The sequence below is a fragment of the Panthera onca genome, chromosome X (assembly GCF_046562875.1).
Source record: "Panthera onca isolate mPanOnc1 chromosome X, mPanOnc1 haplotype 2, whole genome shotgun sequence".
Lineage (NCBI taxonomy): Eukaryota > Metazoa > Chordata > Mammalia > Carnivora > Felidae > Panthera > Panthera onca.
Window position 1 is genome coordinate 43,356,969 of NC_138357.1, and position 19,115 is coordinate 43,376,083.

Sequence of the window (19,115 nt, forward strand, 5' to 3'; positions counted from 1 at the left end):
GCTTAACCGACTGAGCCACCCAGGTGCCCCCTTTTAGGGTCATTTTTAGGGCCTATTAAAGCCTTATTAGTCATAGGCCAGGATCAAGCCTATAATCTGAAAAAAAAATCAGATTTATTGACTGAATGCACTGAAGGTGGGACACTCCAGAGTAATTGTGGATCATTCCTTGACTGAAGGTAGGAAGAAAGCATTTTTATAATGTTTGGATTTTCACTGAATATTCTGAGGAGAGTCTAAGCAAGCCCTGATAAATTCTGGATAGGTTGGGATTTTTAAGGTAGCATTGGAGAAGAGAGGATTGACTAGGGTTTGACAGCTGTCATGACGCAAGTCTTAGCAATTGGGTATGCCCAGTAACATATAAAAATAGCAAAGTAGGTCTGGGGCATCACTGGTAAGAAATCAGTAGCCATTCAAAGGAGGTGGGGGTCGTTATGGCATTTTACAACTGCTGCATTACCTTGGGAAAAACAGAGTTTTCTGTTAACTTTGCAGCTGGTTTTATCTGTCTTTCCTCCCAGGCTGATTAATAGCAGGGCTGCTTATTCTCCAACCAGACTGATTTTTACTCTTTCAGTCCCACGCAGATTTTGACTCTACATCCCAAATGTGCACTACAACAAAGCATTCTGGGAAACTGAGGATTCTTTCTAGTTGTATTTTGATGAATTCAGGTCTAGCTCCACTGGTACTGTGAATGAACTACCCTGGCTCCATTGGTACTGTGCATGGATAGATCTTCCTCAGTCTCTAAACCAATTTTTTTATTCTGTAAAATAAACTGATACTATTTATCTCAGATGGTTATCATGAAAATCCCAATGTGGTTTAGGATTCCAAAATGCTTTTGCAATCTACCGTGTCTTATAAAAACATGAATAGGAATTATTATTATTCCTATTATTATTATTTTTTTAAATAATTATAGGTGCTTATTAATATAAGACATATGTGAGATTGGGCATCTATAGTCTGTTCAGTAAATGAAGATATTTAAGAAGTATGTCTTAGGTAAGCTTTAAATATTTTAGGCATTGGTCAAGGCTAAGATCCACTGTAGAACGAGAACTGTGAATAGTAGAGTCATCACTCTAAAATTTATCCTTCAGATAGGTGGCAATTCAGATTGTCCCTAGGTAAAAACTATGCTGATTATAAAGTTAACTTTTCCATTGAAGCCTGTTCATGATTTACAAAATCTACATTCACACATAGGTCATAAGATTTGAAACTTATTTAGATCAAAGGCAAAGTGATTGATCAATGTTCCTTCTTCCAGTTAGATAAGCTGAGAATGGGGGAAAAGAAGTGTGTGTGTGTGTGTGTGTGTGTGTGTGTGTGTGTGTGTGTTAGCTCAATTTCAGGAAGTCCAGAGCAGGTGGGGTGCTTCAAGGCACTGAAAAAGTGTACTCAGAAGTTGCCAAAACAGAGCACATCATTTTGCCTTGGGCTGTCTGAGACTTCAATAGTTTCCTCTATATTTTGGGGCAAACTATATATTCACATCTCTATATTTTTTAATTGATTAGTTAGGAAAAGGCTATTCGGGGTCTTTAATATAGGCTCACTTTATATCAAGAATAAAATCTTTTCATAGCTGTATCACATTCCCCTCTTTGTTAAGAGCATTTTACTCATTCAAGGAGAGGATGTTAAGGTAAAGAGATGAGAACAGAAAGCCAGAAAGTGGTGGAAGTAGGAGTGAAGAAACCAAAACTAAAAACACGCAAAGCCCATATTCAACTTATAGTTTTTCAGTAATTGAAAGTAAATGAAACTATTTGCATTTTAAGAAGCTTGTTTGAAAAACCCTAAGATGAATTGAATATGTTTTTCAGCTCAAGAATTATAAAAGATTTGGTAAACTGTTTTATGGTACTGCCTAAGGGGTAAAAAAGATATTGATGGGAAGATATGTAAAGTGAGAATTATAATGAAAGATTACTCTCTATTGGGGCAAAGCAATTGCATTGAAATTTGTTCAGTCTCCTTTGACAATCAGATGCAATTCACAAACCTGTTGGCAAGCTTAGAGACTATTGTTGTTGTTTAATAGGAGGAGTTCAATTTCTCTGATATTTTTTATTAGCACTGTGGAGTACATAACTCACTAGAAAATTCTTTTATTTTTTATAATTCTCAAGCCTCCGGTAAGATTAATTAAAAGGTAATTCTATAATGACATGGAACTAGATTGGCCTTTTTAGAATGCTTACACCCAAAGACTACCACTCTTTTTCATGACTCTCTTATGTCACTTTGCAAATTCTTCCCGTTAAATTTTAGCAGAGGGACAAATATTAGGATGTCCTTTCCTAATGACAGTTTCCACTGGGTCTCCTCCCAATAATTATTTCACTTCTCTGAATAGACATGGTAGAGCTTATAGGAGTCAGCTTGTTGCAATGACTTTAAAATGGTAGATAAAAATAACCAAGCTTGCACAAATGCAGCTCATGCTACTGCACATACCAAATTCCTTCAACATCCCTACAGATGACATATTCTGGGGTCACTGGAAAATTTGGGATGCAGTTAAAGGGATAGGCTGGCAATTGTGAATGGATATTATATTTGGGTTCAGATTTCCTTAGAGTTCAGTCTCTTACCAACATCAGAGAATTGGGAGGGCTATTCCAATTTCTGCTAAAGGAGAATCTGTATGCTCAGATTGGAGTCTGAGGTGATTTGGCAATAGGTTGCAAGTCAGGAGGTGCAAGGAGTCACTGTGGTCAAAGTAACCCAGAGAGAGAAAAAAAGTAACCCAGAGAGCAAATAAATAACTCCAAAATCCTCCTCAGGATTTTGTCAAATATGCTAGTCAAGCTCCAGGGGAAAGATCTATGGGGCAGTGTACTTCTGATATGCATCCACAACATAAGAGCTATGATTCAATTAAAATATGAAGCAAATACAGTAACCTGAGGGAGAGCCATGCATCCAGAAGGAAATTTTGTTTCCAGAAATGCTTTCAAGAGGAAACCTCAACTTAACATCTTCAGCATTCTACCATCAGAACTGTTCTCTTTGGAGAAAATGTGTGGGCTATGAAAGAATGCAGATCTTCTCTTAATTGAATTAATGGCATGATTAGCATTTTTTAAAAAATGAAACTACCAGATTCGTTCCATCTGCCATACTGTATAAAAATCTTGTATGCTTTCATTCAAGGACATTGGCTTTGGAAGCTAGAAGACAGAATCTAGTAATTAACTCCTGTGTTAGTATAAATGGCTGTATCCTAAAGGAATTCCTGCACCCACACAAGCTCTCAAATAGATCAAGGTTACATAATTAATATTACAAAATGGCTGACTGTGTGTTTATCTTGGCTAGGAATCCTTGCCTCTTTGTTTGCACTTCTCTAAGGTGTTTCTAGTTTGCCAGTAGGGTTGTGTAAAAATTTCACAACAAATCTCATGTTACTTGCCTCCACTGCAAATATACGTATGCACCCTTTTTTATAGGGAGGGTTGGGGAAAGTGGAGGAAGAAGATGTAACAAGAGCAAATAAATAATGGCATTTTGCAAGTCCTGAAAGGTTGACTTCCTATAGTACTATCTGGTTGGTTCATTTGCACCTAATAAAGTGGCTTGGACTAGACCGAAATGTTTCATATATGTATGCTTTGTCATTCACCATTTTAATCATTTGCTGCTAGACACCAGCAGCAGTGCCTAACTTTTCTTTTTTAAAATGGTATAACCACATGGAAGATTTTAAAAAGTTAAATGATCCTGGAGAAAAAAAATAGAATAATAGGTAAAAACTAATGAAATTTGAATAAAATGTGGATTTCAGTTAATGATAATACATCAATTTTGTTTCATTAATTGTAATAAATGTACCATAATAACTTAAGGTATTAGTAACAGGGAAAACTGGGCATAGGGTATGTAGAAAATCTCTGTACTATCTGCTATGGACTTAATGTTTATACCTCACCCAAACAAACATTCATACCTTTAAATTCTAATTTTTAATGTGATGGTATTGGGGGTGGGATTTTGGCAGATGATTAGGTTATGAGGGAGAAGCCCTAAAGGATAGGATTAGTGCCCTTACAAAAGAGACTGTAGAGAGTTTTCTCATCTTTTCCATCATGTGAAGACATGTGAGGGTGTAGTGAGACAACGATCTATGAATGAGGAAGTAAACCCTCATCAGGCATTAAATCTGCTGGTGCCCTGATCTTGAACTTTCTGGTCTCTAGAACCATGAGAAATAAATATTTGTTGTTTAACCACTTAGTCTGTTGAATTTTTGTTATAGCAGACCAAGTAGACTAAGACCTTATATTCAAATTTTTTCTGTAAATCTATAATTATAATAAAAATTGTTTTTAAAACAAAGCTAAAAAATGAAGTAGAAAAGGTAAATGTACACCCACTATATAATTCAGCCACTCCATGTTTCACTATTTATTCAAAAAAAAAAAGAAATATATGGGCATGCAAAAATGCATATGTGAATGTTCATAGCGGTTCTATGTGTAATAGTCCCTAAACTGGAAACAACCCAAATATCCATCAACAAGTAACCAGTTTATATCCATGTAATGGAATACTACTTGGCAATAAAAAAGAATGAACTATTGCTACATTTAATAAGATGGATGAATTTCAAAATAAGTGTGTTAACTGAAATAATCCAGACCAAAAAAAAAAGCACGTACTGCATTATTTCATTTATATAAAGTTCTAGAAAATACAAACTGATTCATAGCGATAGAACAGTGCTGTGAAAGTAGGGCAGGAGGTAGGGATTACAAAAGAGAAATTTGTGGGGCAATTTATATGTTCATTATCTTGATTATGGTGATAATTTCATAGATGTATACATATATCAATCAATCAGCCCTTATAGATTGTATACTTTAAATTGTGTGCTGTTTATTGTATACCAATTATACCCCCATTAAATCTATTTATTTAGAAAAACCCAGTCATTCATGAAGAGAGAAAGAGAGATAATTATCTTATGTTCATATATAACTACTACCCTGATCATAAAACATAGCTCTGAGCTTTTTGGTAGTGGAAATTTTGCTAATATGTACCATTGTACCTATGACTTGTCCTTTGGGGATCAGTTTTTTTTTTTTTTAAATGAAGAGTAACCCTTACAGTCCTTTACAGGCAAATATATTGAGAAAAATTCTAAATATGTATCTTCTAAAATAATTTAAAAGAAACTCAGTTGCATTAATTTCATAAACCTTAACTTAGTGTTAGTAATTAGGCTAATAAAGTGTTAGTAATTAGGAAACTTAAACTTTAAATGGGAATTAATAGTTAAGAATTCTTTATGAGTAGAATATTGAGGGGCTCCTGGGTGGCTCAGTTATTTAAGTGTCTGACTTCAGCTCAGGTCATGATCTCATGGTTTGTGAGTTCGAGCCCCGTGTCAGGCTCTATGCTGACAGCTCAGAGCCTGGAGCCTGCTTCAGATTCTGTGTCCCCCTTTCTCTCTGCCCCTCCCTTGCTCATTCTCTGTCTCTCTCTCTCTCAAAAATAAATAAACATTAAAAAAATCAAAAGTAGTATATTGATTATTTTTTCTGAACATCTATTATGTGCCAGGCATTCAACTGGAAGTTTTTTTAAAACAGCTTTATTGAGATATAATTTACATACCATACAATTCATCCATTTAAAATGTACAACTCACTGTTTTTTAGTATATTCACAAATATGTGCAACCCTTGCCACAGTTTTGTAACATTTTCATCACCTCCAAAAGAAGCTTCAGACTGTTTAATGGGCACAGGGTTTTGTTTTGTGGCAATGAAAATTTTCTGTAACTAGATAGTGGTTATGGTTGCACAATCATGAATGTACTAAATGTCTCTAACTTGTACACTTTAAAATAGTGCATTTTATGTTATATTGTATCCACCTCACTAAAAAATATATCACCCATACACGTTAGGTATTTAACCCTATACCTCCATTCCTCCAGCCCTAAGCAACCACTAATCTTCTTTCTGGCTTTATAGATATGCCTATTCTAGACATATTATATTGTAGTTTTTTTCCCACTGTCTTCTTTCACTGAGTATGGTTTCAAGGTTCATCCATGTTGCAGTGTATATCAGTACTTTATTCATTCCTTTTAATGGCTGAATAATATTTCATTGTATGAACATACTACATTTTATTTATCCATTCATCAGTTGATAAAAATTTAGGTTGTTTCCACATTTATCTATTATGAGTAATGCTACAGTGAACATTTGTATACAAGTTTTTGTGTAGATATATGTTTTCATTTTTCTTTATTATATACCTATAAGGGGAATTGCTAATACTTATATGTTTAATGATTGGAGGAACTGCCAGAGTGTTATCCAAAGTGGCTGTGCCATCTTACATTCCTACCAGTAGTGTATGAGGATTTCAATTTCTCCGCATCCTAGGCAACACTTCTTATAATCTTTTCAATTATAGCCAGCCTGGTGAGTATAAAGTGTTGTCAGGGACTTTGATTTGAATTTCCCTGATGAATGACTAATTCAGACACCTTTCATGTAATTTTTTCCTCGAAAAAATTCTCTTCATGTTGGGTGGACACATGAAGAGAAGCTGTCATAATAGCTATAATAAATTATATTTAATCATAGAAAATAATATAAAGTGCACTTGTTTCTTTCACACTGCTACATATTCAATAAAAAAAGTGAAAGAATGCACTGCACTGAAATATTAGATTGGCTTCCACTACAAGATTCTTAATGTGAGTAGAGGTGGAAGGGTCCCAACTCCTATTGGAATGAAAAATGTACATTGTATACCACCATTTCTGAAATTAAAGGACAATCTCATAGACCGAGTAAGAAAAATTACCTATCCCTTATATATACAAAAGACATCATATCAAATAGGATTAGAAAACCAAAAAAAAAAAAAAAAATAGATGTCTATCTACCAGGGAGCTATCTGTAAGAGAAAAAAATTACATATCCCTTATTCATACAAATGACATTTTTTCCCATTTATTAAAATTTTTATTGTCAAAGATACCATTTTTCAAAGATACAATATTTTAATGATACTCATCTCTTCTTCAAGGTAATTGTTTTGAGTGCCATCAAATACAGATACTGCAACCTTTATTTTTCTTTTTTTTTTACAGACACTGAAATTTTCTTTTATTACTTTTTTTTAGTTTGGTCATTTTTTAATCCACTCTGGCAAACTCTATATTTATATTATATATTTATATCATTCACATTCAATGTAATTATTGGTATGTTGGGCTTATGTCTGCCATTTTATTTATTTATTTTATTTTTTTATTACTTTTAATTTAACTGTATTTTTTATTTTTTAAAATTTACATCCAAGCTTGTTAGCATATAGTGAAACAATGATTTCAGGAGTAGATTCCTTAGTGTCCCTTACCCATTTAGCCCATCCCCCATCCCACAACCCCTCCCATAAACCACAGTTTGTTCTCCATATTTATGAGTCTCTTCTGTTTTGTCCCCCTCCCTGTTTTTATATTATTTTTGTTTCCCTTTCCCTTATGTTCATCTGTTTTGTCTCTTAAAGTCCTCATATGAGTGACGTCATATGATTTTTATCTTTCTCTAACTGACTAACTTCATTTAGCATAATACCCTCCAATTCCATCCATGTAATTTCAAATGGCAAGATTACATTCTTTTTGATTGCCGAGTAATACTCTATTGTGTATATATACTACATCTTCTTTATCCATTCATCCATCAATGGACATTTGGGCTCTTTCCATACTTTGGCAATTGTTGATTAGTGCTGCCATAAACATGGGGGTGCGTGTGTCCCTTTGAAACAGCACACCTGTATCCCTTGGATAAATGCCTATTAGTGCAGTTGCTGGGTCATAGGGTAGTTCTATTTTTAGTTTTTTGAGCAACCTCCATATTGTTTTCCAGAGTGGCTGCACCACCTTGCCTTCCCACCAACAATGCAAAAGAGATCCTCTTTCTCCACATCCTTGCCAACATCTGTTGTTGCCTGAGTTATTAATATTAGCCATTCTGACAGGTGTGAGGTGGTATATCAGTGTTTTTCATCTGTATTTCCCTGATGATGAGTGATGTTGAGCATTTTCTCATGTGTCAGTTGGCCATCTGGATGTCTTCTTTGGAGAAGTGTCTATTCATGTCTTTTGCCCATTTCTTCACTGGCTTATTTGTTTCTTGGGTGTTGAGTTTGATAAGTTCTTTATAGATTTTGGACCCTAACCCTTTATCTGATATGTTATTTGCAAATATTTTCTCCCATTCTGTTCTATTGGTTGCCTTTTAGTTTTACTGATTGTTTCCTTCACTGTGCAGAAGCTTTTTATTTTGTTGAGGTCCCAGTAGTTCATTTTTGCTTTTGTTTCCCTTGCCTCCAGAGATGTGTTGAGTAAGAAGTTGCTGTGGGCAAGATCAAAGAGGTTTTTGCCTGCTTTCTCCTCAAGGATTTTGATGGCTTCCTGTCTTACATTTAGGTCTTTCGTCCATTTTGAGTTTATGTTTGTGTATGGTGTAAGAAAGTGGTCCAGGTTCATTCTTCTGCATGTTGCTGTGCAGTTTTCCCAGCACCACTTGCTGAAGAGACTGTAGAAGGATAATACCTTGAGATCATAAAAGCCATATATGAACAACCCAACGCTAATGTCATCCTCAATTGGGAAAAACAGAGCTTTCCCCCTAAGGTCAGGAACAAGACAGGGATGTTCACTCTTGCCACTGTTATTCAACATAGTATTGGAAGTCTTAGCCTCTGCAATAAAACAACACAAAGAAATAAAAGGCATCCAGATTGGCCAGGAGGAGATCAAACTTTCACTCTTTGCAGACGACATGATACTCTATATGGGAAATCTGAAAGATTCCACCAAAAAACTTCTAGAATTGATTCATGAATTCAGCAAAGTTGTAGGTTATAAAATCAACGCACAGAAATCGATTGCATTCCTATACACCAACAATGAAGGGACAAAAAGAGAAATCAAGGAATTGATCCCATTTACAGTTGCACCAAAAACCATAAAATACCTAGGAATAAATCTAACCAAAGAGATGAAAATTCTATACGCTGAAAACTATAGACAGCTTATGAAAGAAATTGAAGAAAACACACAAAAAAAAAAAAATGGAAAAAGTTTCCATCCTCCTGGATAGGAACAACAAATATTGTTAAAATGTCAACACTACCCAAAGCAATCTACATATTCAATGCAATCCCTATCAAAATAACACCAGCATGCTTCACAGAACTAGAACAAATAATCCCAAAATTTGTATGGAACCAGAAAAGACCCCGAATAGCCAAAGCAATCTTGAAAAAGAAAACCAAAGCAGGAGGCATCACAATCCCAGATTTCAAGCTATACTACAAAGCTGTAATCATCAAGACAGTATGGTACTGGCACAGGAACAGACATTCAGATCAATGGAACAGAATAGAGAACCCAGAAATGGACACACAAACGTATGGCCAACTAATCTTTGACAAAGCAGGAAAGAATATCCAATGGAATAAAGACAAATGACCTTATATTAAATAAGATTAGAAAACCAATAGAATACATTTCTATGTACCAGGAAGGTATCTGGACAGTTTCTGTAACAGGTGGTATCTGTCTAGGGAGGTGCTAAACTGACAGTCACTTTTAGGATGAGCAGTGGGTACTGGGAAAAATAAATACTATTCAACAAGAGCCATCACAGTTATTTTGGTGAGTAGTAGCTTACTACTGTCACTGTAGCTTTACTTTTATGACCTATGAAAGTTGTCTGTTCCTAGGGAGTAAATAAATGAGCATTTTCCCAGTAGTCTGAGGAGTCACCTACAAAGTTTGGACATTTGGTATGGCTGGATGGAGTAACAGTGGCCTAAGATTTGGAAACTCAAAGGAATTTGCTTAAGCAGATTTGAGGGGGTTATTACACTCCATGGTATATTCTTAGAACCTGAGAAAACTTCCTTATATTCGAAGCTTACACATTTGCATTTCTTAGGGCAGTCAGCCTCACTCTTTCTACCAGATCAGCTTTTAGAAAATGGAATGATTTGGAGTTGAAATTAAAATCCCAAGCAGAAACTTTTCTAGGATGTTCCATTGATTAACTGCAAAGAGAGCAAAGAAAAAATAAGCAATTCAAGTACTGTACCTTATTTCACCCTCTCTAATGTGACCTGCCAGTTCTTCAATAAACTTCTCCCCTTTCATCCAGTAGATCATTGGTCCAGACTCTCCACTGAATCCAAAGAATGCTTTGCAAGGGATGTTCAGAGGCTTACCTGGGAATGACAGAAAAAAGGAATTGAACAAACGTCTCCTGGTTATCACTAGGAGACAGAAAAGGACTGTTTAATATCCAAAGGAAAGCTCAGAGGTGACCCATTTTCAACTCTTCTTCCCATCATTTTATCACTGGAAGATGGCGGCGTAGGAGGACGCTGGGCTCACCGCGTGTCCTGCTGATCACTTAGATTCCACCTACACCTGCCTAAATAACCAGAAAACCGCCAGAAGACTAGCAGAACGGAGTCTCCGGAGCCAAGTGCAGAGGAGAGGTCCACGGAAGAGGGTAGGAAGGCGGAGAGGCGGTGCATGCTCCACGGACTGGCGGGAGGGAGCCGGGGCGGAGGGGCCGCCCGCCGGCCAAGCAGATCCCCCGAGTCTGGCTGGCAAAAGCGGAAGGGCCAGTCGGAGTGTGTTCCGACAGCAAGCGGGACTTGACATCTGGAAGGTTATAAGTTAACAGCTCTGCTCAGAGAACGGGAGGACTGGAGGACAATGGGAGGGAGAGTGGTTGAGCCCCAGACAACAGAGCTCAGCTTGGCGGGGAACAAAGGCGCTCGCCAGCGCCATCTCCCTTGCCCATCCCCCAGCCAAAATCCCAAAGGGAACCAGTTCCTGCCAGGGAACTTGCTCGCTCTGCTCATTTATATGATAAACATTTCTCCATCCCCTCATTTTAAATCTGCAAGTGTCTTTAGGTCTAAAATGAGTCTCTTGTTGGCAGCATATAGACGGGTCTTGGTTTTTATCCATTCTGACACCTATGTCTTTTGATTGAGGCATTTATTCCATTTACATTCAGGGTAATTGTCAATAGATATGTATTTAGTGCCATTTTATTACTTCTTTTGTTGTTTCTGGAGGTTTTCTCTGTTTCTTTCTAGTCTGTATCACTTTTGGTCTTACCTTTCCACTCAAAGAATCCCCTTTAATATTTGTTGCTGGAATGGTTCAGTGGTCACAAACTCTTAGGTTTTTGTTTGTTTGTTTGTTTGGGAAACTATCTCTCTTTTTATTCTGCATGATAGCCTTGTTGGATAGAGTATTCTTGGCTGCATATTTTTGTCATTCAGCACTTTGAATATATCATGCCACTTCTTTCTGGCTTGCCACATTTCTGTTGAGAAATCTCCAGCTAGCCTTATGGGTGTTCCCTTGTATGTTAAGGATTCTTTTGTCTTGTTGCTTTTTCATTACAATATGTCATGTTGGTGGCCTGCTTTTGTTGATTGGGATGGGAGTTCTCTGTGCCTCCTGGATCTGGATATCTGGTTCCTTCCCCAAATTAGGGACGTTTTCAGGTATTATTTCCTGAAATATATTTTCTGCCCCCTTTTCTCTCTCTTCTTCTTCTGGGACTCCTATAATACTAATGTTATTGTGTTTGATGGAGTCACTGAGTTCCTTAAGTTTATTCTTGTGTTCCATAATTATTCTTTTTCTCTTTTGTTCAGTTCATCATTTTCCAGTATTTTGTCTTCTAAATGGGATTATTTTCCATTATTTTGTCTTTTTATCACTTAGTCTTCTGCTTTTTCCAGCCTTGTGCTCATTGCCTCAAGACTGTTTCCAATCTCAGTTATTTCATTTTTCATGATGATTATTTTTTAACTCTTTTATCTCTATGGTAAGGATCTCTCTGAAGTCTTCCATTCTTTTCTCAAACCCAGCTAGTATCCTTGTGATTGTTGGTTTAAATTCTCCTTCAGGCATGTTACTTATATCTCTTTGGCTTAGATCTTTGGCTATAACCTTATTCTTTCATTTCTGATATATTCCTCCATGTTGGCATTTTGTCTAAGTCTTGGACTTCCCTGTGTTAGAAAAGACCATTATATTTTCTGCTCTTGAGAGTAATGGCTTTATGAAATAGAGATCATATATTGTCTAGGTCCTGGTGCTTCAAGGGGTGTCTCTGGTGTGTGTTGTGTGTTCTCTGCTTTTTGGCTGCTGCATTCTTCAGGCTAGTCATCTACAGAGGATCTTCTTGCTTGTGGTGGTCAGTGTTTGGCCCTTGGCCAGAATGTGTCAAGTTTTAACTAGGTGTTCTCTGGTCTGGTTTTTACTTTTTTACCTTTTATTTTTTTTAAAATGTTTATTTATTTCAAAGGAGAGAGAGCGTGCACGTGCACACATGCATGAGTCGGGGAGGGTGAGATAGAGAGAGAGGGAGAGAGAGAATCCCAAGCAGTCACCAAGCTGTCAGCACAAAGCCTGACATGGAGCTCAATCCCATGAATGGTGAGATCATGACTTGAGCCAAAATCAAGAGTCAGACGCTTAACCGACTGAGCCACCCAGGTGCCCCTGGTCTGCTTTTTAAATGGGATCTGATACTAGTTTCACTAGAACTAAAGTTCTGCAGCACTCTCTGGTCAGGAGACATGGTGTGGACAGGGGTTTCTGCCGGTTTTCTGGGGAAGGGTACTGATGTCTTCGGACTGAGGCAAGCTTGATCAAGAAGGACAGCCCTTGGTGTGGGACTTGGTGTAATCAGGTTAGGCAGCCAGTAAGGGCACTGCATTACTTCAAGCAGGTGGCTCTGTGTTTATGCTGAGGCTTGGTGGAGGGAAATGGCATCATCTAGCTCCTTTGTCCCTGGAGAGGTGTCTCCATGAATGCTGCCTCTCAGGGAAGCACTCTGAGAAGAGTCAATAATCTCACCCTTGTGTGTGTCTGAGGTATTTTTCAGATTGCTGTTTCCATAATGTCTGTCTCCAGGTTGTTTGCTTGTCTTTTCTACAGGAGAAGTTCAGTATCTTCCCAGCCAATCCTGCTGACTTGTAAAACTCCAGGCTTTAGGGACGTGGTGTGGACAGGGGCCTATGCTGGTCTTCTGGGGGAGAAGCCCACCATGCTGGGATTGAGGCAAGCTTGATTTAGAAAGGGAGGGTCAGACAGCAGGGTGGGGGAGGGAGACTTGGTGTAAGCAAATTAGGCCTCCAGTGTTGGGACTGAGATGCTTTCTGCAGGTGGTTTGCTGTTTATGCTGAGGAGTGGGGGAGAGAAATGGTGCCAGCCAGATCCTTTATCCCCAAAGAGGCATCTCTGTGAACATTGCCTCTCAAGGGCACTGTCCAAGAAGAGCAAAGATTCTCCCCACTGTGTGCCCCAGACATTCTTTAATTTACTGTTACCATGCTATCTGCTCCTGGGATTTTTACCTGCTTTCTCTCCAGGAGCAGTGCCATTTCCTCGGGCTCTCTCTCAGCCAAGCCCACTGACCTTTAAAACACCAGTCTTAAAGGTTGCAAGAACTTGCTGGTTGCAAGAACTCATGAAAATCAGCACTACTCATTTTCCAAGCTAATGGCTTTGGGGAAATGTTCTCCTGACGCTTTCCCCTGTGTGCTCTGCTCTCTCTTTCCTTTATCCATGATCATGGCTCCCTCCCATCTGCAGCAAACTACATCCCTGCACTTCCTACTTTCTTCAGTGTGGCCTCTTCTCTCCATTTTGTTGTGGAGTTTGTTCTGTCCATCTTCAAGTTGATTTCTGGGATATTTAGAATGATTTTATAGTTATCTAATTGTATTTGTGGGATGAGATGGGACTTAGATACTCCTACTCCTCTGCTTACCTCTCTCCTCTCCCCATCTTATCTCCCTTATCACATTTAACATTTCTTGTAAGCCTGGCTTAGTGGAGGTAAACTCTTTTATCTCTTGTTTGTCTGGGAAACTATTGCTCCTTCAAATCTGAATGATAAACTTGCCCAGTAGAGTATTCTTGTTTCAGTAGTGAATATATCATGCCATTTCCTTACAGGTTTTTCCTCATAAAAAACTTTTTTTTTCTTTCTTGCTATGTTTAAGATTTTCTTTTTTTAAAGTTAATTGTTTTGAGAGAGTAAGCGAGCATGAGGATGGGAGGGTCAGAGAGAGAGGGAGAGAGAGAATCCCAACACAGGACTCAATCTCATGACCATGAGATCATGACTGGAGCTGAAATCAAGGGTCAGACACTTAACCAACTGAGCCACCCAGGCGCCCCAACTTTTAAGATTTTCTCTTTATCTTTGACCTTTTACATTTAAATTATTATGTGTCTTGATGTGGACCTATGTGGGTTTATCTTGTTTGAAACTCTGTGCTTCTTAACTTGGATGCCTGTTTCTCTCCCTATGTTAGAGAAGTTTTCAGCTATTATTTCTTCAAATCCATTTCATTTTCCACTGCTTTCTCTCTCTTCTTCTACTTTTGGGATTCCTATAATGCAATTGTTCACTTGATGTTGTCCAAGAAATCCCTTAAACCATCCTTTGTAAAACTTCAATTCTCCTTTTGCTTTTGCTGTTCAGTTTAGGTTTTTTCTAGTGCCTTGTCTTCCAAATCACTGATATATTCTCTGCATCCACTAATCCACTATTGATTCCCTCTAGTGTGTTTTTTATTTAAGCTATTGTATTCTTCAATTCTGATTAGTTCTTTTTTATATTTTCTATCTCTTTATTGAAGGTCTCACTGAGTTCTTCCAGTCTTTTCTCAAGCCTGGTGAATATGTTTACAATAATTACTTTAAATAATTTATCAGACATATGGTTTGTCTACATTTCATTTAGTTCTTTTTCAGAGATTTTATCTTATTCTTTATTTTGAAGCATATTCAACTGTATTACCATTTTGTTTGACTTTCTGTATTTGTTTATATCGATTGGGTGGAACAGCTCCTTCTACTAAACTGGAAGAAATGGTCTTATGTATGATACTCTGTTACATAGACTGTGTATACTTGATGAATTTTGCTGGCTGGCTGGAGCTGTAGCTGGCATGGGATGGGGTCCTAAGGCATTTCATATAACAGCCACCTTGTCAGGAAAGGTAAAGTTGAAGCAGATGCAGGCTGGGGTGTCTAAAGTTCTATGAACTGAGGCCACCCTCTCAGGACAGGTGAAGCTAAAATGAGTCTAAATTGCTATGTCCCAGACATTCTATTCAGGGCGTGCCTTGGCATGGTGACTGGAACTGATGTAGCATGCAGATTAGGAGGTCCCTGGGCTCTTCTCACAGATGGCTCCCTGGCAGGATATCTTAACTAAAAGTGGGTGCAAGCTAAAGGCACCCCAAGCTCTATAGAGGACACGTTGGCAGGATAACTGAAGCTGAAGTGGATATAAACCAGGATTTCCTGGACTCTCTGTACAGAGGGTCCCCTGAAGTGGTTGCTAGCACCAATGTGGGATATAAGTTGGGAGATCTTAGGGTGCTCCATGCAGGGGGCATACTGGCAAGATAGCTAAAGCTAGAATGGGCATGGTCTGGTATTGTTCTTGGGCTGTCCACACAAAATTTGCCCTGGCAGAACAGCTGAAGTAATAGGGTGTAAGCCAGGTGTTTCAGGGCTCTCTACTCTGAATATAACCTAGTGGGACAGCTAAAGATGAATTGGGTGTAAGCCAGTATGTCCCATAGTATTCAGCACAGTGGGTTTCCTGTCTGGGTGGCTGGAGCCAAGGCTGGCAGGGGCAGGAGTATTCCAGGGCATTTCACATTAGTGGTGCATGGGTGGAGTGGCTGAAACCAGTGCAGGAAAGCACCTGAGATTCCTGGGAACTCCACACAGGTTACAATTTGGCAGGATGACTGAACCTAAAACAGACATAACCCAAGAGTTTCCAGAGTGCTTGGCATGTGGGGTGCCCAAGAAAGCTATCTGAAGCCAAAATGGTGTAGGCCTAGAGTGTTATGGGGTGGGTTTGCCTGTGTCACCTTGGTGAAAACTTGCTATTTTAATTATGTGTCTTGGTGTGGGTCTCTTTGGGTTTCTTATTTGGACATTTCTGGCTCCCTGGATATGGATGTCTATTTCCTTCCCCAGGTTAAGGCATTTTTCAACCATTATTTCGTCAAATAAATTTTCTCAAGTTTTCTGTCTCTCTTTTCCTTCTGGAATCTGTATAACATAAATGTTAGTCCACTTGATATTGTCCCCTGAGTCCCTTAAGCTATTTTCACTTTTTTCTCTCTCTTTTGCTGATCTGATTGTGTGTATTGTACTGTCTTGGGTTCAAGTTCACTGATACTTTCTTCTGTTTAATCTAATATGCTGTTAAACCCCTCTATTGTATTTTTCAGTACAGTTTATTGTATTCTTCAACTTTGTGACTTCTGTTTGGTATGTTCTTATATTTTCCATCTTTCTGTTGAAGTTCTCACTGTGTTCATCCATTCTTTCCTTGAGTTTGGTGAACATGTCTATGGCCATTACTTTGAACTCTTTATCAGATAAATTAGTTGTTTCTATTTCATTAAAGTTTTTTCCCCCTGAGGTTTTTTTCTTGTTTGTTTGTTTGGAACATTTTCTCTTGTTTCTTCATTTTACTTGAGTGTCTGTGTTGTTTTCTATACATGAGATGAAATAACCACCTCTTCTAGTTCTGAAGTAGTGACCTTATGTAGGAGATGAACCTTGTTGTTCAACTCTGTCTCAGCTCTTCAATGTCTCTCAAACATTTTTGATTGTCCAAATATTCTATTATATTTTTGATCGCTCCCAGTAGGTGAGGGTGTGTAAAGACCTATGAGTGTCCCACAGGGGAAGATTTGAGTCAGCACTTAGACTCAGGCTGATTGGAAGCCAGAGCCTCAGGCAGCAGCTTTTTAAAGGATGCAAATATATACAGTCCTTTGTGGCTACAAGCATAAACCCTGCTGGTCTGCAGACCAGGTGAGTTGGAGGTATCCCTTAGGTTACAGTCACAAAGATTGGAGCTCCAGACAAGGGTATAAACTTCTTTCTGGGAAATACAAGTGAGATGGAGCAAGGCAGAGTGCAAATATGTTATCAGGCTATGTTCCCTAAGAGTACCTGAGCCTGAAACCTGCTTCTCAGGCTTTAACTCCAGGACAAGGAAATAGGCCTCTTTCACAGACAGACTGAGAATCGGTTTCAGTTTGCTATTTGTGCAGTGCCCTGGGGGTAGTAGCCTGTGAATAACTGTTTCTCCTATTATTATAGTCCCATGGAGCCCAGGAACACAAAGCCCCTGTCCTCTGGAACATAGTAATAAAAGGCATCTGCTGGATGAAAAAAACCAGGACACCAGACACAAAACCAGGGTACAAGATGTGTGTAAAAGCTCCCATCTGGGAGACACTGGTGCTCTGGAGCACAGCAGAGGGAGAACCCAAAGATTATTCTCATTGAAAGAAGAAAAAAATAGTGCCTGATCGCTTTAGCAGGTCAGAAGGAGAATGTGAAAACAGTGCTCACTAGCCCACATCTTTAGAGAGTATTCTGAGAGTCCCTTGACCCTCCAGCTGGTGCTTTAAGATTAACAAATTAATTTCTGTCACATAAAGTCTGGGTGCTTTTTACATAGCTGTTTCTGTGCTGGACTGTGTGGTGAGTGAGTCCACACATGAGTCCTTTAATAGCTGTTTTTCAGTTGACTACAGCCTTTTGGGTCTTGGCGACATGAGCCCCATTTGTTTTCAAAACCAGATATTTGAAGGCTTATATTTCACTTGCAGGTACTAAAAATTGGGGGTACCTGATATAGTGTAATAACCCTTTGCTACTCAGGGAGAACCTCCAAGTTTGGGAATTCTCCCCTGATTGTAAATTGATGCACCAGTGGTGGGGCTTATGGTGAGATTGTGTCTTAGCCTGTCATACCTACTACTGTGTGGCCTTTTTCTTTTTTGCCCAATGTGAAGAAATTTCTTAGGTAGTTTTCAGAGGAAAATGTTTCATATATAGCTTTAGATTTGGTGTCTCCATGGTGAGTTCAGTCCCTTCATACATCACCATCTTGAACTGCCTCCCATATCAGCTTTATTCATAACAGCCCAAAACAACTAAAATTTCCATCAACATGTGAATGGTTATTGGTACATGCTACAACATGAATAAACCTCAAAACCATTGTGCTGAGTAAATGAAGCCAGACACAAAAGACTACATATTTTATGATTTCATTTATATAAAATTTCTAGAAACCACATGACTATAGAAACAGAAAGTACATCAGTAGTTACTTATGGCTGGGATCAGGGATTGCCTGAAAACATGGGGGAGCAAACTTTTGGGGGAATGATGGAAATGTTTAAAGTTGCTTTCTAGTGGTGGCTACAAAAATGTATACATTTATTAAAAGCTATTGAATGGTACCCTTAAATGGGTAAATTGCATGCTATATAAATTACAGCTCAATGAAGCTCAATAAAATTTTAAAAGTCCATCTCTTAAGGAAATTTGTATCTGGGAGGGTACATATAAAGGACAATACACAAAATAAGTTAAATACAATGGAATTTGTGTACAGGTTCTATGAGTTCTCAATTTTTTTTTTCAAAACTAAAGCCATCATGCTAATCACTGAATGGTCTATGCGTAAGTTTCCAACTAGCCCAGCAAAATTATATTTTGCACTTCAAACCCATACAACTGCTCTGAGACAACTTTAAGAGAATCTGAGACTGACTTACCTAACATGATAGAATTGCAGGTAAGTGTGGAAAGATAAAATCTAATTTTGCCTGCACATCTTAATCTCCCCCTGTACTGGGACTTTCTAAGAATTTCTCAAGGATAAAAATTTAACTTTCAATTTCTTTAGCTTAATCCCCCTTTTCCTTGATGGGCTATGGATTTTATAAAGACCACAGAATAATCATCAATATTATATTCTAGCCACACAGTTCTTTAATCTTTTTCTCTTTGGGCAATTTTCAAGGAAACTGTTTTGTTCCCTTTAAATTGTCCTATTATCTCTATTTCTTGGGATACATTTTTTTTCCAATTATGTTAACAGAAGCACACTCACAGTGGTTAATTTTTTGTGAGATTTGTAATTTTTATTACTGTGTTTTTATCTATTGCAGGG

At 38.1% G+C, this 19,115-nt stretch overlaps 1 protein-coding gene across 1 annotated transcript in view; it reads right to left on the reverse strand.

Annotated features, from left to right (window-relative positions):
• The window catches only part of IL1RAPL2 (interleukin 1 receptor accessory protein like 2), a 1,135,143-nt gene that overhangs the window by 40,750 nt on the left and 1,075,278 nt on the right, over positions 1–19,115 (reverse strand). Inside the window, exon 7 of the mRNA XM_081792354.1 lies at positions 10,155–10,284. Within this exon, the coding sequence (XP_081648480.1) occupies positions 10,155–10,284 (130 nt within the window). The remainder of the gene's footprint in view (positions 1–10,154; positions 10,285–19,115) is intronic.